This window comes from Boleophthalmus pectinirostris, unplaced genomic scaffold (genome assembly GCF_026225935.1).
Source record: "Boleophthalmus pectinirostris isolate CB_2022bp ecotype Guang Dong unplaced genomic scaffold, ASM2622593v1 HiC_scaffold_5, whole genome shotgun sequence".
In the NCBI taxonomy this organism is placed as follows: domain Eukaryota; kingdom Metazoa; phylum Chordata; class Actinopteri; order Gobiiformes; family Gobiidae; genus Boleophthalmus; species Boleophthalmus pectinirostris.
This window is the reverse complement of record NW_026571404.1, coordinates 21,474,871-21,490,475: the sequence shown is the minus strand read 5'-3', so window position 1 is coordinate 21,490,475 and position 15,605 is coordinate 21,474,871. Positions and strand designations below refer to the sequence as shown.

The 15,605-nt window shown below is 39.0% G+C and overlaps 1 protein-coding gene across 3 annotated transcripts in view; it reads right to left on the bottom strand.

Moving 5' to 3' along the window:
- The window catches only part of LOC110157035 (Kv channel-interacting protein 2-like), a 90,861-nt gene extending 76,126 nt beyond the window's left edge, over positions 1-14,735 (bottom strand). For 2 of the 3 annotated variants that reach the window (XM_020921282.2, XM_020921283.2), the window contains exon 1: positions 14,663-14,735. In XM_020921282.2, the coding sequence (XP_020776941.1) occupies positions 14,663-14,735 (73 nt within the window). Of the gene's footprint in view, positions 1-4,511; positions 4,515-14,662 lie in introns of all 3 variants that reach the window. The other variant, XM_055163084.1, reaches the window with a different exon arrangement.
- Between the last annotated feature and the right edge of the window lie 870 nt (positions 14,736-15,605).

The following is a 15,605-nucleotide window of genomic DNA, read 5'->3' as shown; positions in this document are numbered from 1 at the left end:
TGTTTTTTCTAATTTATTCATAGAAAGTATCTGGAAAATGTGTATATACTACTAATAATAAATACAATGCATCTGCTTTCTATCTTCACTTTTTCAGATGACAATTGATCACTTTTTCACTTCATATTGGGTGATGGTAGTAATCTACTCCTGTCTGCCCTGGGGTAGATAGGCAGAAGTAAGCCTGCCTATCTGTGCCATTGGCCTCTCTGACCACCACCAATCAGAGGTGAAATGTCTTTCCTAAGGACACAGCAGCAGTGTTGAAGCAATATGATCAAGAAAACCACCACCACTAAAAAAAGCAACCACAAACCATGATGCAACCCAGTTCCTACCACTATATTTATTAAAACTACACTATGCTCAGTGCCACAAACTTTGGGAGGAAGGGGGCTTGTATCAGCTTCCAGATTTTTACCTTGATGGCGTCTCTTGAGAACCTCTTGAGATGGCTTCAAATGAACTATTTCTGCCTGTCTTTTAAACTCACACGAAGGCCCCTCACACAGCGCTCATCTTTGATCTGATCAGACTGGCCTCCACTTCTGCCATACTGCATAAATTACACATTAAATACATATCAGTGCACTCTTAAAGGGGCACAGGAAATTACAATGTTAATGAGTTACATGATCTAATATGTATAGACATTTCAAGGAAATTTTTGGATAAATCAATGGAGGGAAAAGCCAACTGTCCACATATGGAGGATGTTGTAGTTGTAAACATTATAGTAAAACATACAAACTTGATAAATAAAGTACTTTTCCTATCTGTGAACAAAAGGGAAATATCTGCTTTGTAAAAACGTGTGAAAACTTATGTCTTTCTTTTTACTGTTCTGTCTTAAATGTGCTTGTGAATATGTGGGCAGTGTGAGAACGCTTCACCTCCTCCCTATCAAATGTAAAATACAAAGACATGATAATAAGATGCTACATAAAACCATATTTGGACAGTTGATTCTTTAAGTATCAGAGGTGGGTAGTAACTTTTCAATAAAATAAAATAAAATAAAATAAAACGACATACTTTTAGCTTGATACACAATAAAAGTTTAGCACTGATCCTTCAGATATATATATTTTTTATCATTTAATTGTGGTCTCCCCTTTAAAATGAGATGAATGCATTATTTAACATTGTGTCCTACCACTTTCATTAGCCTTAAAATTATCAATCAGATGTTAAAACCTGGCAGCTCTTATTGCTCTTACTTGAGTCTCCTATAAATATGTTTTTACTTACAATCTTGAAAAATTTCTTGAACCACTACTTTGTATTTATTATTTTTCACTATACTCTATACTTCAGTACAATTTGTGGCTATTCTTCCCACCTTTGATAAATACACTGCTATTATTTGATCTCACTGAACCTGAGCAGTTACGGTGAGTGAATCTAGTATTGTATTAAAGAGCTCCCAGACACATGAGACATTAATTCAGACCTCTGAGTTAGAGGCATCGAAGCATGAGGACTTTGGCTTCAGCTGTTAAGAGCACCTCCAGCCTAATCACCTCTGCCTCTCTGAGGAGCAGCAGAATGAAGAGGAGACACAACTCTTAACAAAGCACAAGGCTGTGTATTGGAGAATCCTTTGTGTAGAAACCAAAATGCCAAGGTAACAACACATAAGTATTGTCTAAACTAACACTAAAACTAAAGATACACCATAGATCTAGGTCTAGCACTGAATGGAAATTAGTGCATTATAAGATTTACTTTCCTTGCTAAAATCTGGTGTTGTTCCTTGAAAAGATGCACCTTAATAAAGCACTGGCTGAAGTACAAAAACACTTTCTCCATTCTTCCCACTTTACTCAACACATAAAACAGTTTATGAAAACAGTCAAACAAACAAAATTTCATCAAAACAACCCAAGCTTAGAGTCTGCGGTGGAAATAATCATCCAAGTATAACTTTTGTGCCAAACCAAGGTAGCAATTCTGAGGTTGTGACAGGAGTGAAATTGAGTAAAAAGATGAAAAGATGTGCCCGGATTATTTACTGCTGCTCTGTTGAAGTCAAACAATCAAAAGATGAATTTGTGAAGATTTCAAGTCATCCAGCAAAAAGGTAAACAAGACAAACAGTGTTAGAGACCCGGATATCGATCCAAAACTAAAATGTATTACAAAATGTGTTTGTAATTCAGAAAATATTATGGCAATCGGTCATGTTCAAAAATGTGCCTGTAACTCTGTAAGGGCTGAGCTTTATTCACAAAAATGAATGAACAATACAATTAAAGGCAGTGTAGAAATATCACCGTTAGAAGATTTTACTCTCAACTTTTTTGTAGCTCTAGTTTTTATTACAGACAATATACTCAATGCAGTTCAATTAAATTTGCATACATCCAAAGCAGCAAATATGACATATTTTTAAAAGGTATCCATACTCCCACCTCTACTGATATATATTTCTTGATGGTATGATTAGCCCTGTCACCCTAACAAATATTTCAGCAAGATTTATCACTACAGAAAAATACCACCATAAAGGATGAGATTGAAACTTCTTTATGCCACTGACACTATAACAAAAATGCAGGATAATCCCAGTAAACCAATTTGAAATAGGCAGTCTCATTAAAAAGCCTGAACTGCAACAAATAAATAGAAGAATGAAACAATAATTAGCCATAAAAGTTACTTATTCAACCCTCTGCAGCTCAAATCTAATTGTATTTTGTAACAAAAATAACAAAAATCTCCCAGATGTTGCAAAGAAAAATTCCCCACAATAAATATTGAGCTAAAAATACATATTGTTCCAGCTTTTATATATGGAACGATAAGTCAAAATAGTAACTACAGTGACAGGCCAAGGTATGATTAATGTTGATGTTAAATGCAAGGGTTATAAAAGTCATCATACTAGCACTTAATCAGATTAAAAACACATTAACACAAATCATAAGCAGAACTACATATGTGAAGCAAAGAGACTGAAGAACAGAGAGTCCATCACGTTAATCTGGAAATGACCTCTTTGAAACCTCCATATTAATGCACATGAAAATACATTTTAATTGAGTGCTTTAATCAAACTGTGCTTATCCCTGTCAGAGTCCAGAGTGTCATTATTCCCAACAGTAAAGCTCTGTTTGATCGTGAAACATACAAGAGCTCCACACACAGGAACAACCAGGAAGGAAACGCGCTAGATTTCAAAGCACCATTTTAACACATGGCTCATTAATAATCTTTGCCCCCTAATGGCTTCTCATATCCTTGTATCACCCTTGTTAGGAGAAAACATCTCACTATAAAACTCAAATCAACCTTCATATTGATTTTCTCTGAGAACTGCTAAACTCTATAACGTATTCAGTCTTTTGTAAGTCCACGGGGCTATAGAATTTAATCATGGTTACACATACTACGTTCATTATAGACTTCAGTAGAAGAAGAGAAGGCTATACCTTCAGGTCATTCAGGCATACAATTTCACTGAGTCCACACATCAAGCTGGTGAGTCTATATGAGAAGTCTCTGCATGCATAAATTAAATGGTTAATGAAGTGAAATTATAAGGATGCGTTACAGAAGTTCTTGTATGACATGGTTTTAATAACTGCCCTTTAGAAGCTCAGCTCAATTACTAATGAAAAGTGTCCTCTGTTCTTATACTATATAGAGCATTATAGTCATTATGTTTATTGCACACAATACAGACAGTTAATACATTTATTATTACACAAAATAGATTGTTTCTGGGTTTCAGATGACCTCACAGCAGTATATAGGCCAATATTAATTAATACAGATGAGAGGCAGATGAAATTAATACAGTTAATTTGCAAAATTATGTTGTAATACAGTCAGTTCTTGGGTTTAGTGAATAATTGAATACCAGGTTCAACATTTCTGAATTTAGCTTTTGGAAATTTCCTGGCAAAGTGCAATGTAATGAATAGGAAAATCTCTCTCTTGCCCCCATGCGGAACGTCAAAGCATTCTCGAATCTGAAAACCACCAATTGTGCACTTTAAGACACGTTATAACGACGTCATCTCAGCAAAAGTTGTCTGGAGTTGTCTTTTGTTTCATTCGCACATGTTTGAGTAATTCGTTATTATTAGTCTGTCATCTCAAAAGTTCAAAATGCTCTGTTCCACCTTGTGATGTCATTTAGGCTACATTCAGACTGCAGGGCTTAATGCTCAAGTCAGATTTTTTTGTGAAATCAGATTTTTTTGCGAGGTCTTTCACATTTCCAATTAAACGCAACTTATATGTGATCTCCACTGTGAACGCCCCCAAAGTGTGCCGCATTCGCACTGAAGGACACGATGACATAACACTCAGCGAGTGTGCTCAGTGTTTACGGAAGTAGCCTAAACACTGGGCTTGTTTCCCAAAATACAGTTTAGTTCTTTGTAAAATGGAGAGGTTACACGTCCATGGCTGCTTTGTTTGTCTGTTTGTCATTTGAGTCTTTAGTTTCCTTGTATAGGGCTCGCAGGCTCTTTATTTTTTGTTGACATTGGAGCCAGGACCACCTGTAGCTGTGCTCAGTCATTTTATTGGCAATCATTTCAAAAACCACTCAGTTCCCTCCAAGACCCCTCCAATTTGGCCTGAATACAGCGATCCCCCCAAATATACTTGCTAACCTCACTTTCCCTCCATGGACTAGACTCCGAGTCTAACGTCAGATGAAGGCGACCTGGCTGTTCAGACTGAAGATGCATGTCAAAATATTGGATATGTATCAGTTTTAGGAGCACATACCCAAGTTGCCTGGGTCACATTTAAAGAAATCTGATCTGTGTCATTCAGACTGTCATTAAAAGATCAGATACAGGTCGCATAGGGGCAAAAAAATTGGGTTTGGGTCACAGTCTGAACGTAGCCTAAGTGACTATAAACTATCTTTTACCTTTTGTTTAGCACAGATTAGAAGTTTCAGGGCTGAAATTATCCAAATGTCTCTAGTGACGGTGTATAGAGTTTAAAATTGTTCATATGAATGTTGAGGGTGAATATATGTCAAAAACATAAACGACATAAACTATACAAATTTTTATGCGATTCTTACAGCAGCCACTCCTTGTATCATTTGGAACTTATGTGGCACAGTCTTGTGTTTGATGGCTTTGTCAGAACCATCGGTCCAATCTCTCTGCTGTCGTGTCTGTCCCCCCTCTCATCAGTCAGAGGCTTATGTGACTGAGTGTGTGTGAGTTAGCGTTAGCTCTGTGTTGATTGGTCCAGTCCATTAGCTATGTTAGTATTCTGGTGCCAGCTCTGTGTGTTTGGGGACAGCCCGATGGAGCGTCAGGTCGCTGTGCACAGTAATCGCTTTACCAGGGCCACATGGGGAAATGGATTTTCAGCTCCAACAGGCCCAGGGAGAGTTTTGTGCACCGAGGAATTTAAAAGCAAATGGATTTCCATGCACACGACCATGTTGTTGAACTATAGTCCACATCTTTAGGATATACAAGAGTGCAATTTGGCATGTCTTCAGCAGTGTAACAGCAGACTGCTCCAATAGACCATAGTGCAATAGAATCAGGACAAGCAGGGACACGGCTCAAAATCCACAGCTCAGCATCTGCACCTCATCTCATATTAAACCAGTGAACACGCCAGAACCAGCAGAATGTAATAAGTCCAAATAAGGGTCAAACTTGTACAGCGTGCATATTTAGCTGGGAAATGTGGCTGACTTAAGCATCTCTCCAAAGAGATAAAGAGTGAGCTGACAGGAAGTGTCCCCTCTGACATCCTGCCTCAGGCTTACACAGGCAGTGACGGAGGCGGCCATTTTAGGCCAGCAGCACAACAGAGGCATCAGAGACAATAATGATGGACAGTAATCACTAGGGCAACAACTGATAGTAAGACAATTTATGCAGGAACTTTTTAAACTTTGGTCAGAGACTTCTGTCTCTCTCTATATATATACAGTTACTACAGTTATTGGAGTTTACAGTAACTCAAATGTTCTGTTGATTGTCTAATGTAGTTTAGAAACATTTGGAGAGTTGGTGGACAGTGATCAGTCTTTATTTTCTGCAAAATAAAGTTTCTATTTGTGTGGGGCATCATTACTTTTGTTAATTAAGTTCTCAAATCAAAAAGTAAGTAAAATAGTAAGTAAAACAATATAGAGCTCCCTTAAGCCACAATAATTAAAAAGCAATCTTTCCCTTTTTAACTGTCATCAGATTTAACACAGTGTAGAAATGGAGAATAATTAAGGTTTTCAAGATACATTATGTTTTATTCATGTCACATTATGTTTTTGAGCAAGAAAATCTAAGTGTATCTGTGAGAAGTACATCTTGGCTTCATGTGTTCAAATTGAATACATTAGTTTTGACACTTGCTGCAGGCATGCCTAAAGACAACACATTATTAATGCATGCATCATGGAAATCAAACCTCCAATTCAATCCCTTCCAATTTCAAGATGTGATTTTTGATTTACCAAAGATTTGCAAGTCTCCCTGGTGGTAAGACATGCCCTTCACACAGCCTTCACACAGCATCCTCTGCTCCTCTGTCTGTATCTGAGCCGTACAAAGATAACCGCTGATGACAGAGGACTCACTCCCTCACTCTCTTTCAACAAGTCAAACAGGACAAAGCAAGGGCACTGGGGTTACCACTTACATTGTAATACACTTACACAGCTTGGTCAGTCCTCTTATCCATAGTCCATACTGATGAATCCAAAGGAGACAAGGAAGCAGACTATGCACTCTTAATGTTGATGTTTGTTTGATTGACAGTAGACAAACAAGCCCCAATCAAAATCGCTCACATTTTCTGTCACTCAAAATTCCCTTGACAAAAATATTCCTGACAAACCAATATCACAATTAAGCCCTAAGTATTGCTACCTACCTGATCTGTCACTAGCCACTGATTGATAATTTCTTCATCCTAGAAGGCCTTTGGCCTTTCTCACCCAAACCTATAGCTCCTCACCACTTTGTTCTCCATCCTCAGCTCCTCTAGGCACCAAGGAGGGATGTAGGGCCAAAGGGAGAGGTGAGCAGAGGCTTATTTTAATTAACGATCGCCTGGCCCTCTGTAGATTCGGTCAAAGATTAAAACTCGTTAGGATTGATTGTGGCTTCCACTCCTATTAAGCTACAGCTGGGCCTTGACTTGAAAGAGTCGGACATGGGGGAGAAGGGTTAGGAACATGCTTAGACCACGCTATAACAATGGAGCTAGAGCTGATGAATTTCATGGCATCTTAAAAAGAATACTTTTGAAAGCAGATTTTTTGAATGCCTAGGTTTCTAATGGTACCCTGGGAATGGTTGGCAACATAAGTAATACCTATGGTACTGGGGTGGTACTGGGATCTATGAAAACATATGCTAAAGCTGGAAGATAGATCTCAATAAAATCTAAATAGCAATTTCAACTTTTACAATGAGCAAATTGTAACCATTGAATTTGTTTAAGACAAGACATGTTATGTCCTATTATGCTGAAAACCTACTACACCAGTTTAGACCTCTACAAGCATGTTTGAAACTCATATGTGTTCATATGTCTTCTATCAAATGTTAATGCTCCTCCAAAAGGGGCACTCTCAACAAAATCCAATTACAACATAATATAATTAGATAGGTCAAATCCTTCAGCTAAGGTGGTCTTAAGGCAAGATCCAGAGATAGGTCCCCAGGCTGCTCCGGCTCACTGCTCCTGACAGGTTGCCTTGGCTGAACTGAAGGATGGGTCAAATGCAGAGAAATGAAATTCCCTCATGAGGACTCGATAAAGTACCTCACCATGCCTTAAACTGAAAATCTAATTTCAGTGCTCACAATTAGATATTTCTCCAATGTGTAATCACAGCAATAAAAGGTTTATGGGGGATTCTTTTTCAGGGTCATCAATCATTCACCCCTAGCCTAAGTTAATTTGTAGTTCACTTCCCGGTCTTGCGATTCATGTTAGAAGTGCAATATGATGTTGGGAGTAGATTTCAAATTTATGTTCATAACAAATAAAAACAAGTTGTCTGAGGACTTAATGATAATATCTTTTTACCATGGTGACAAACATCTAGTGTTGAGGATGCACTGTCTTTTTTATAGCTCACATGAACAAACGGTAAGTATTGATGTCTTCATACATTGTCTCATGTACAGTATGTAGCATGTAAAACACAGTCATGAAAATACAATGGAAGTGGATACGGGAGCATGAGTGAGCGGCTGACGACACTTAGAGACAGAAATATATATGATGTTATTATATAATCTGATACGCGAATGCGGAGACAGAGTGTGGGGGTGGTAAGGCTGTGTGATAGCGCTATAGAGTGAGAGAGAATGAGCTTAAGTGTGCACTGTCAAGCCCAAATCCAGTGGGGACACTGCAGGAGAGCATGGAGGGAGGAACTGATGGACAGACCATTATAGTTCTTCAAGATGACACCAAATTCACTTAAACTTCCGATGCAAATGTTACTAAGAGCTAAAGTGGGTCTAGTGCAGTATCATTAAAGGACTGTGGGATGGATGGCTCTTGTGCTTTACAGCTATATGATTGGCAGCAGTTCTAAAACAGGCCAAACAACACCCACAGAGTACCACCGACGACGGGCAGCTTCATGGTAAATGATACTCGCGGTGTCATTTTCCACTTTTGCTCTTTACCAGGCTGATGATTTCTGCAAAAGAATACTCCTCTTATAAGGTCAAGTGCTCAAAAAATTCTCCATATTATCCATTCAAAGTTGTCCTCTGCAAATAATGACATTAAGACTACAAAACAGTGCTAATAGTCCAGTTTAAACACAAAGGCAAGAGTAGATCCTCATGTGTCTGTTTACATAAATCCACACAGCGAGGATCACGCTGCTGTAGATTAACGATAGTGACTCCTGTGTCATTTATCGCCAGACTTTTGTGCACTGAAAGCATTTATCTGAACTATTGCACCACATTTCACAAATAATAATAACAGTTTTGCATGTAATCAAGAAAGAAGTACAATGCTCTGATCTTTTGAACACTTTAGAGTTTCAAAGACAGTTTTTCTCTAGACAGGAAACAGCTGACGCAAGGTGTGCACACAACTTTTAGCTTGTTTAGTCTCTTCACTGCCATATACCGTTGCAGTCTTTGCGGTCAGAGATGTGTTCTAGATTTGTCCTATTACTGCTTTTACATCATCCATCATAATACTGCAACTTCAACTGCTGCTTTAATTACAAAAAATATTATGGACATAAAAGGTTGCAACCATTTTTTGGTTGGCTGCAGAAGTAATTTTTCACTGAAGTCATCCCATTATTTTCAAATACTGTAAATTACCATTAATATGAACTTTTTCCCACTTTGAATCCCTTCTTTATGTGTATTGTATCTGTGATGTAAGCTATGTGACAGATCATTACAGCGCTCTGAGCAGTTCCGCTGTGGAGGAGAGGAGTCATTCTTCATCATTGGTGCTTCCTGAGGAAAACCCTGGACTGGCCTATCCTGAGACTCATCCGACAGCAAGCTAGCACCACGTCACCCCTGTCCCAACGCATCACATAGCACTTTACATCAAGGCTTTTAATTAGAGCCAGTGCTACCCAGGCTCTTGCAAGAAACTGTCACGTTTCTGCAGGTGAGTATAGGCTAAAGTTATTCTGACAGTCTCAATTATAAGACTATCTTTCCCTGGGAATGGCTATTGTCTGGCTAATTATGTTTTTCACCACAGGGCTCAGCATCGGTCAGGCTGTAAATCATGACCAGATAATGACCTTCACCTGGACACCTCTGCCCTCGCCCCCCGTGCCACTTTGGGTCAAGACAGAGGTCTGAGCTGGCAATGAGCCCGACGGCAATTTAGCTCATTAAGAGGAGCAAATCAAGAAGTCAAAAGGCCTGAATAACACAGGGGTTTAAGTTTGTCCTTAGTCTCTGTTCACTTCAAGTTTCAAAAATAAATTGGATCAAGTTTTATATTCATGAAAAAAATGTTATGGGTAGTGTAACATTTTGAACAAAACTCAACACACATACATACCAAGGCTGCACAATATATCATAATTAAAACATAATTACAATTTGAAGTTGCAGAAATTATCATATTGCAGAGGCTGCAGTTATGTAGGTAACAGGATGATTACTGTGGAAATCTGGTTGTAGTTTAGACCTTAACAAACTTAAATGTTCTGAAATGTATGAGCCTTATCAGTTCATATTTCAGTCTGGAATGGTTTTCTATCCGCACTTTTAACAAAATCCTATTTTTTAAAACTATACATTGCAAATATAATTGGAATTAGATATTGGATAAATATAGTTCTGCAGGTGTCAGTGGAATTAATGTGGATTAAGTATAATTTAGTGACCAAACCAGGACAGTTTTTGAGGCACATGCTTAAACTGTCTCATTATAATATACAGCCTTGATGATGCAAGTAAATAACCATAGCAATTTTCTTCTTCTTTTTCTTTTTCATTTTCATCCGCAGGTATTTCCAGCTGCAGCCGGTATATTTTACATCGAGTATCTAAAAACACATCATGGAACAAAATGATTTCTATTGTGCAATTTAGTTTTTCATTTTCCATCAGAATCCTGCATAATACAGCAATTAGTACATTCCAAGCACCAATGTCCATTCATTTTGTTCTGCAAAAAATGAATCAGAGATACAAATGTGAAAATTACCACAACCCAATCACAGTTATTATTATGCAAATGTTAACCTCAAATCATTGCCATTATGCATCTGCATGCATTTTAACAATCCAGAAAATATTCTAAACTGTATAATAATCGAATCATCATTTCTAACATGCTTTAATATAGGTTAAAGTTTAAAGTGTTCCACAGTATAGTCCAATGAGATTCATTTGGTCTTCCGATATTTTATGTTATTAGGTTCTTTTAACAGACCAAGAGTTTGTTTTCATACCTCACAGTTTCAACTGCTCACTACCGGTCTTCTTCAGAGTGGTCACGTGATGTTGCTGTGATGTGTCGGTCAGCTGATTTATACAGGTTTTGGTGCTGTCTTCCTACAGGTGCAGGCAGGATGACAGCGTCATCTGCAGTCCGACTTCCTCAGGACAGTATCCTAGGTGTGTGAGAGTAAAAAAGCCCCCTTGTCTCAGTTTATAGTCCCGTGGGCACGTATTTCAGTGGCCTCTTTAATCCAGCGGCGATGTTTGTTTTACACAAACATCCTGCCTCCACCAGTAGGAAGACTGCGCCAAAACCTGTATAAATCAGCTGACCGATATGTCACAGCAACATCACGTGACCACTCTGCAGAAAACCGCTAGTGAGCAGTCAAAACTGTCAGGTATGAAAACAAACTCTTAGTCTGTAAAATGAACCTAATAACATGTTCCACAGTATGTCATTAAACTGAGCTCCTTTAAGACAAGCAGATGACGCTACCAGGCCAAGTTGCAGATCAGATCTATGGAGAGAAAAGCTTGCTCACTGTAAGAATGTATGTTTTTCAAGGTCTTCTGAGTAATAAAATGTAATAGAATGGAATAAATGCAGGATACCTTTAGATGCCATGGAGTTCTACCAGAAAAGTTACACAGTGCACCATTAAGATGCCAACTGTTACTGTTTAATTTGATACTGAATTAATAAAACAAACTCAAAAGTGACTGCACATTGTGTTTGAATCCACCACATGTGTAAAGGTGATAGACTTAGTTGACTTTTCCCTGGAGCAGATGTAGTTTGACATAATTTTCTGGACCATCCACAGAGACACAGTTTAATATGAGAAAGGGATAATGCCTGTGTGTGCATATGTGCAGAAGTCATTGTGCGAGTGTAATGTGCAGGTGATCTGATTCCTCTTGAGTGTGGCTCGTGAGGTGGTGGAGGAGATTAGTGCACCGTGCTTCTATAATTACCTTTCGCCTCTCTCTCCTCTTCAACTAAACTCAATGGGGAGTGCCAGAAGAGAGTGGAGATCTCCTGACTACAATGTATCATATAGGACAGGGCTATTCCTAGAGAGGTACATTTCACTCAAAATGCTCATTGGAAAACACCCACGCCACCATTAAGTGACAAAGGGCAGCCCGTTGCTCTTTCACACATGTTTTAGCTTGGTTCTTCCAGCGCTAACCGGCTTACAGGTTAGAATGACTCACCTCTCATTCCCACACAAGAAAACATGCTTAGGAACCTATTTTTACATGACAGACCCACACGATGTATGCGTTTTCTCGTTACATACAAATGTAACCATCACATGTTTGAGACCTATAATCCTAAATCATTTTCTTATCTGCAATTGAACATGTCTGAGGCTAGCATGTCTAATAACAATGCTATTATAAAGTTTTGAGAACAGTCAATTAACCATGCAATACACATTTAAAAAACCCATTAAAATTACGCTGAGAGCAAATTGCCTGGCCACGATGAGTAGCTAACCATCTGCCTCTAACTGTCTGGCAGAGCTATTAAAAAGCATAGGATATCATGTGGACTGTGGGCATAGTACAGCCCATTGACAGGCGGGATGGTGGAGGTGTGATTTGGAGTGGGGCGAGGTACACTAGAGTGCACCAGAAAATTGAGCCTCAAAGTATTGTTATAATGTATATTACTACGCTTATTGCATAAACTAAAATGCAAAAGTCTTATGATTGCCCAGCGAGGTTCATTTGGTCTTCAGATAATTTACTTCATTAGATTTTGCGAGAAGGAAACAGTGAAAGCACAAGCAATAAAACACAAAGCAGAACAGGTACAACTTAAATCGTCCATTTCTAATCAAGAGAAAACCACATTGTGGGCTGGGATGGAGCAAACATCATTGGGACAGAGGACAACAAACATCTTCGCTGGATTAAAGAGGGAATTGAAAAACAGAAACATCCCCACAGAACAATAAACCAGGATGAAGGGGCTTTTTTACTCTCACACACCTGGGATACTGTCCTGAAGAAGTTGGATTGCAGATGGCACTATAATATCACCTCAACCAGTAGGAAGACAGCAAAAAAGCCTGTTTAAATCAGTTAACTACACATAGCAACATCACAGGGCCACTTTGAGGAAGACTACTACTGAGCAGATGAAACTGTATGAAAAAATATTGTTCCACAAAAATTATGAAATGAATGAAATAAATACTATGGTATGTGAAAGATATAGTGCTCATTCTGCAACAGTTCTAGTTTAGGGGTAAATATTATTTTTACACTATACACTAAAGAACAAAAGCCTACAGTTATTAAGACAACATTCTCAAAATCATACAAAAACCTTAAAACATTTCCATATACAAGTCTTTCACTTGCTTGGCCAAAAAACAAAATGTCTAAATGCACCCTCTCCAAACCTTGCCTCTCAAAAAAAACAAGGTTATAAAAAGGAAAATATAAACCTCTTTCAAATTGTCTTTCCAGGGAGCTGCAGTGGAGGGGATCAAACCAGTCAAGTGTGTAGTGTAGTCTGGGGAAGCCGTACAGCGCTGCGTGTTTGTCCAAGCGCGTCCGCCGGCTCACTGTGTGGGTTGACTGACATGACTCCCGGTGCCTCTGTGCCTAAGTCTAGTGGATCCCTTTTATTCAGTGGAACAAAACCTTCCATCTACAGAAAGTTTTCAACAAAGAGCCAAAAGAAAATCAGCTTCTTCTATGCTCACTCACCCACACAGACCTGCGTATGCCTCCTTCACGGTTTTCTAATAATAAACAAAACTCAACAAAATGCAGCTACAATAGATCACAATGATGTATTTTTGCTGCTCCCAAACATGAATAAATCCAAGAGGGTATGTGATAAAAGGCTTGCTTAAAACGTGTAAATATACAAAAACAGCACAGGAAACCTCAGATGAAGAGATATGTGAGGGAACTGTTGAGCTGTTAATGAATTGGCCCCAGCTGTCTGGACAAGCCTTTACCATCCTCATGTGATCACGCGTTTACGCAGCTGTAGACATCTTTCGGACAAGAGAAAAATGTGTAATTCATGATCTAAATGAAAGCAGTAATAAACCAATGAGATGTTGTGGAGACAGCTCAAGAGAACGTTACTCAAGTAAGTCCTGTACGTACGTGCTGCCCCCAATGAGCGCTTCATTATAAGCCAATAGAAACCTTAAGTGCCCATCGCGCTCATTAAGTGTGGATACAGCGCACCCGAACCTGAGATGATTTACAAGGCCGTGCAAGGCAAAACTAACACAATAATATTAAATTACGCAGCTTAAAAGCTTAAATATTTATCCAATTATAAAAAGAGTTTCAATTATTAACAGAGAAACAATAACGTGCTCTCCCATCTCAGCCATTTCAGCAACTTTAAATATGAGTAAACGTGCCAATTGCCAAATATCATCCAACACACGCACCCACACGCGCAGACACACGCAACAATGGGATGAGGAGATTCAGTATGTGCGTTTTACTTGAAAATTGGCCATAGTCAGAAAATGTTATTGATTTTAAAACATAATACAGAGCCGCAATGCAAGTGTGATTCAAAGTTGTCCCTATAATAAGAACTGAGTGAGGAGGAATTTGTTGCCAATATTTCGATAACAGGTTGTAGATTTTCCAAAGCGCACCAAGTTCATTCTACTCTCATCTTTCCATACTGAATCTTTTCATCCATAGAAAATATTTTTTTCACACAAAACACAGTCAATCCATGTTAATTGTAATATGTCGTAACTTACCAGTTAGTTGGTCATAGGACCCGTCCAGCTCCCTGGAGTCCGTCAAGCTTTGGTCGCGGTTTTTCGCTTTCATGTTTTCCCTCCTCGTGCGGCTGCTGTGCGCCGAAATGTAAACTCAAGAACAACAGTGTCTAGTCTTAACTAACTAACCGCGGTTTTCTCTCTTTGTCAGCGTGCGTTAACATGTCATAATGGAGTAAGAGGGATGAAATGTGAAATGTGCAATGTAAATGAGTGCGTGTCTGTGGTTTGCGTGTGCGCTCTGTGATTCCAGGAGTAGAGTGACTGAACCAAGCGCGCGACTTTTCCTTTGGCTCGTCTCTCACTCCCTCTCCGCTCTCTCACAGCCGCTGTTACGCGCACACGCACACTCACTCATCAGCACACTGGCATCCATTCATAACACAAAAAAGCACCAGGTACAATGGTCAATTAACCCTTACGTAAACAGAAGGTCGGCGTAAATGTTCAAAAGTACCGCGCGTTTTTGGCACCGGTGCTTTTCGCATTTTTGCAGCAAAGCAATAAGGAGTTGGGAAGCGCTGTCAGACACTTTGAGACTCCGTGTGATCTATAAATACTCGCTGGTGCTGCTCGGGGAACCTGCGCTGTTTCTACATGTCTTCTTCTCCCATGAGTGCCATTGCCTCCGCTCCTCTTCACACAATCGCCCTGACATTTGGGCACAATCTGTTAAACTGTGTCTGTGGAGCCATTTTGGTATCCGTCCATTGTTTAGTCTCCTCATTTATTAGCTATTCATAATCTGTACTATATTAAGATGTGAGTCATGTAATTATGCTGATTATTGAAGAAATTTCAGATGCACTTTGACCTCTGCCAAATGGAGGCTGGGAGCACTCTCACGTCAGCTATATCTCTTAGGAATCAATACAGTGAATCTTAATAAGATGTCTGTCACACAAAAAGAAGGTTATATCTG